Below are 4,292 nucleotides of genomic sequence, written 5' to 3' on the forward strand. Positions count from 1 at the left end.
AGTAGAGAATGAGTGGAATTGTTCCTCAGGGGATCTATAGTGCACTGTCTTATGCGATACTGTTGCTAATGGCTGCATTGTTACAATTTCATCTCCAATAATCGATCTTGGAAGTAAAGTAGTTCATAAAGTCATTACTGTTGTGCTGTTGGGAAATGTCAACACCTGTTGATGCTTTATTTTTCGTTAATTTAGCCACTGTAATAAATACCTGAAGTTAAGTTTTTTGTTGTTGTTGTTAAGTTTTTTTTTTCTTTTGTTTGCAGAGCCCAAGTAGTGGCCTATTTTATTATTGAAAACAGTTCTACTAGTTTAAACCGTTGTACAGATCTGTAAAAGCAATAAGAACAATAAAACTATATAGATTTATTGTGTGGAACTGATGTGTGAAAAAAGTTTTTTAAATAGGCATTGTCTGAAATAAAATGTTAGAAATGAGCAGTTTCAAACACAGCTTTAATCTGTAAACTTGAACATTAGTGTTGCGGCCTGATATCTAAAACTACATTCTCTAATGTTCACCTGACATTTTTCATGCATTTGCTATTGTTGCAGAAATTGTGCCTTATTTTTTGAAGTGCTTATTTCCTGCCTGGTTTCATCATTTCCTGCTCAAGGGACAAATATCACATGCATGTAGTGATTGCCTGAGAAACAATGCATGCAGCGCAATGGAATCACTGTCTGTGTATCACGGGGCCATCAGCCGAGAGACGTGCGAGATGCGTCTGTATGAAGCGGGTAAAGACGGCAGCTATTTAATTCGAGACAGTGAGAGTGTTCCCGGCGCATACTGCCTCTGCGTTCTGTAAGTCCTCCAAAAATCTCTGCTTTTCTCATTTAGGCTTAAATGTGTCACTCAAGTTAACAAACAATACACTGAAAACAAAGGTGAAGGAACTCTTTTCACTTAGAAATTCCTAGTAAATGTCACAAACAATTGCAAAGAAATGTCAAATATCACAATAAATTAAATATGCAATTTTAAAGGAGAAAACTGAAAAAAAATATTTTATTGTATAACATACTTAAGTACTCTTTGTTTTATTTATAATGTATGAATGTAGCATTTTTTTTTATTTTTTTTCCAGTGAAGCATGAAGTTTAGTCTGTGTTTTTAACCTGATCTGATTTGCGCTGCAGGTGTAATGGTTTCGTCTACACATACCGGCTCCAGAGAGACGCGGAGGGCTCCTGGGCGGCTGAGGTGAGCAACAAACATCACACATATAGAGATGGAAACCTCATACACAACAGCAGACACTAACATTTAAAACACGCCAGCTCTGAATTGCTCTGAAATTATTTACTTTTGAACATTTTTATGACTAATAATTGGCCCAATAATAATAATAAGTATTTGTATAATTAAGAAATTGTAGTACTGTGTGCTTCCTCATTTGTAAGTTATAATTGTCTTTTGTAAGTTTAATAAAATCAAATGCTCAAACAAAGAATTAATGCAAATCATCCTCAGGAAACCACCTGTGCCTGAAATTTTCAGGGAAATAGTTACTATTATTGTTATTATTATTCAAGTTATTATTAGTATTTGTTTTAAAATTGTCTGAATTTGTAATATTGCTATGAATCCCAAATATGTGGTATAACCTTTAAACCTATAAAAGTTACTTCAGCCCTGTCATATTAAGGCTGGAACTGTACTTGATGCAAAAACATCACAATAATATAACTGAAAAACTGAAGAAAAGAAAAGAAAAGAAAAGAAAAGAAAAGAAAAGAAAAGAAAAGAAAAGAAAAGAAAAGAAAAGAAAAGAAAAGAAAAGAAAGAGTTATAGCCCATTACATTTCTCTTTTGAAAACATGCTTTTTGTCTACATTCATACATATATATATATATATATATACCCACACACACATACATAGAGAAATTGCCTGATTTCCTAATGACATGCAAACATTTAATATTTACATATTTATTTTTTTATTTATTTATTTATTTATTTTTTTGCATTTCAGGCATGTGTAATGGAAAATGATATTGTGTTATCTATCAGTAATAATTATAACACACAGCTGTGTATTTTCTGAGAATGAGTCAAACGTACAGAGGTATGGAAAGGTATTGTCTGAATGAGGTGAGATTGAAAAGATCGATTATACAGAGAGAAATCTCTCAGCATACCATCTGCCTCAGAGATGAGCGTTTTTATGAAGCTAACATCTCATCTTGAAACTACATGACATTATAGCTACAGATCTGATATAGATGAAATAAAGAAAACAATATTAATACAAGTTCACCAACTCCTTGCAAAGAAATACTACTCATGTTTTTGTTGTTGTTGTTTATTTATTTACTCATTTATTTTCTGCAGACAGCACCAGGTCACACTAAACGCTTGTTCCGAAAAGTCAAGAATTTGATCAGCGCCTTTGAGAAACCGGACCAGGGCATCGCCATTCCGCTCCGCTACCCCGTGACTGTCAAGAAGCCCTGCTAGAATGACCATCAGCTGTAAACCTACATAACAAACTACAAGCATGTGGACAGTCTCACTGTATGATCACACTTTTTTACACATGTGGATTACTGTACATATCAAATGATTTGTATATAAGGAAAAACTAAAACCTAATTTTGTAAAGGTTTTTTTTTTTATTTTTTTAATGTGGGCAACTGAGAAAACCTCATCTAAATTGTTTTAATACTGAGATCAATGATAAACAAATATGAGTTTTAATTCTATTATCAAACTATTAACCCTGTCTTAAACAGGTGGTTATTTAGGTGTATTTTCACGACTAAACTGACCAATAAAGGTCTGCATTATTTAATTCTCATCTCATCAAGATGGGATTTTTAAAGCATCATTTTTATTTGAAACTGATTAGATAAATCAATAAATTCTGGTAATACATACATTTTTTGTGGTGCATCAGTTATTAAAGGTTAATGACAATAATTCTTTCAAAACATGTTTTGTGCTGTATATGAAATGTTTTATGGTTCGAGTAGTCTGCTCATGTAGCTGTAAATATGAACTTGTTAGCGCTGACTGATTTTAAATCATAATTTTGACCATATTACATAAACATGATTATTTGCATGGACAGACCAAGAACATTAAGTGTTAAGTGTTTTAAATGCATGCTTTGCCCTCTATGACACTGTTAAACTAAATGCACACAGTGAAAATTAACAACTCTGAAATAAGTGTAAACGGTCTAACTGCCATTCATTCATGTGTGAAAATTCTGTTCATCACTGTAAGTGCCCAATAATAGAATACTAGAAACTTATTTCAAAAGAAAATAATGTAAAGACCCTTACATTCTCTTAAATAATCAACATTAGATAGATAGACAGATTTGGAATGGTACTTGAAATGGTATTACAGTGGTTAAACTTAATTATTTTTATTAAAATAGTAATGGTTAATAAAGTATATGGTAACTCTTTAATAAATTAAGTAGTTGCTTAATAGCATACTTATTATTAAAATATTGGCTGTTTATTAATACTTATAAAGCACATATTCTGCATGACCATATTCTACATCCCTAATCCTGCCCAGTACCTAAACTTAACAACTACCTTACTAACTATTAATAAGCATCGAGTTAGGTGTTTATTGAGGCAAAAGCCCTAGTTAATGGTTTGTTAATAGCAAGAATTGGACCTTAAAATAAAGTGTGACCAAGTATGTTTATTACTAGGCCTATACTGCTGAATATACGTATTGCAAACTAGTCTGAATCTTTAAAACAGTTATTAGTGTTAAGTAAAAAATAGCCAATCCATGCAGCTAGAAGATGCAGCCTGTGGAACAACATTCTGAACTTTTAAACATATTTTAAAGCTCTATAAACGCCAGGGCTGTAAAAGTCCTCACTTTCTAAGACAAAGTGCTACCCTCAAAACAAGACACTTCAGTAGGTGCATTAACAGTGTGTGATGGTTCTTTGAGCGACGGTTAATAGATGAGCACAGAATTATCTTTTTATGGTTAATAATCACTTTAACATTAGGCTACCAGTTAGCTTGTGCTGAGAGTAGTTGAAAACCTCAGTGTTAAAGTTTAGATGTACAGTATATACTGGCCTAAGCGAAAGGTTATATTTTTTGATGCTGTAACCATTTGGGCTTTTTTTTTTTTTTAAGTACAGAACAAATATTTCATGCAGGCTTTTCATTGATATGGATTTATGAACTACTTGCTGAGTTTATAATTATAATACAACATCCCAGAAAAATGCTTATAGATTTATTTTATTTAATTTTTTTAATTTATTTTACTCGTGGATGCTTGACATGGACTTGAAGATGC

At 32.2% G+C, this 4,292-nt stretch overlaps 1 protein-coding gene across 1 annotated transcript; it reads left to right on the top strand.

Moving 5' to 3' along the window:
• Window positions 1-342: 342 nt before the first annotated feature.
• LOC109103411 (SH2 domain-containing protein 1A-like) lies at window positions 343-2,884 on the top strand. Its single transcript, XM_019116827.2, has 3 exons — window positions 343-808; window positions 1,144-1,207; window positions 2,340-2,884. Exons 1-3 carry the CDS (start codon window positions 672-674, stop codon window positions 2,463-2,465), a joined length of 327 nt encoding a protein of 108 aa, XP_018972372.2. The 5' UTR covers window positions 343-671; the 3' UTR covers window positions 2,466-2,884.
• The last annotated feature ends 1,408 nt before the right edge of the window (window positions 2,885-4,292 follow it).

Source organism: Cyprinus carpio, chromosome A21 (assembly GCF_018340385.1).
Source record: "Cyprinus carpio isolate SPL01 chromosome A21, ASM1834038v1, whole genome shotgun sequence".
NCBI lineage: Eukaryota > Metazoa > Chordata > Actinopteri > Cypriniformes > Cyprinidae > Cyprinus > Cyprinus carpio.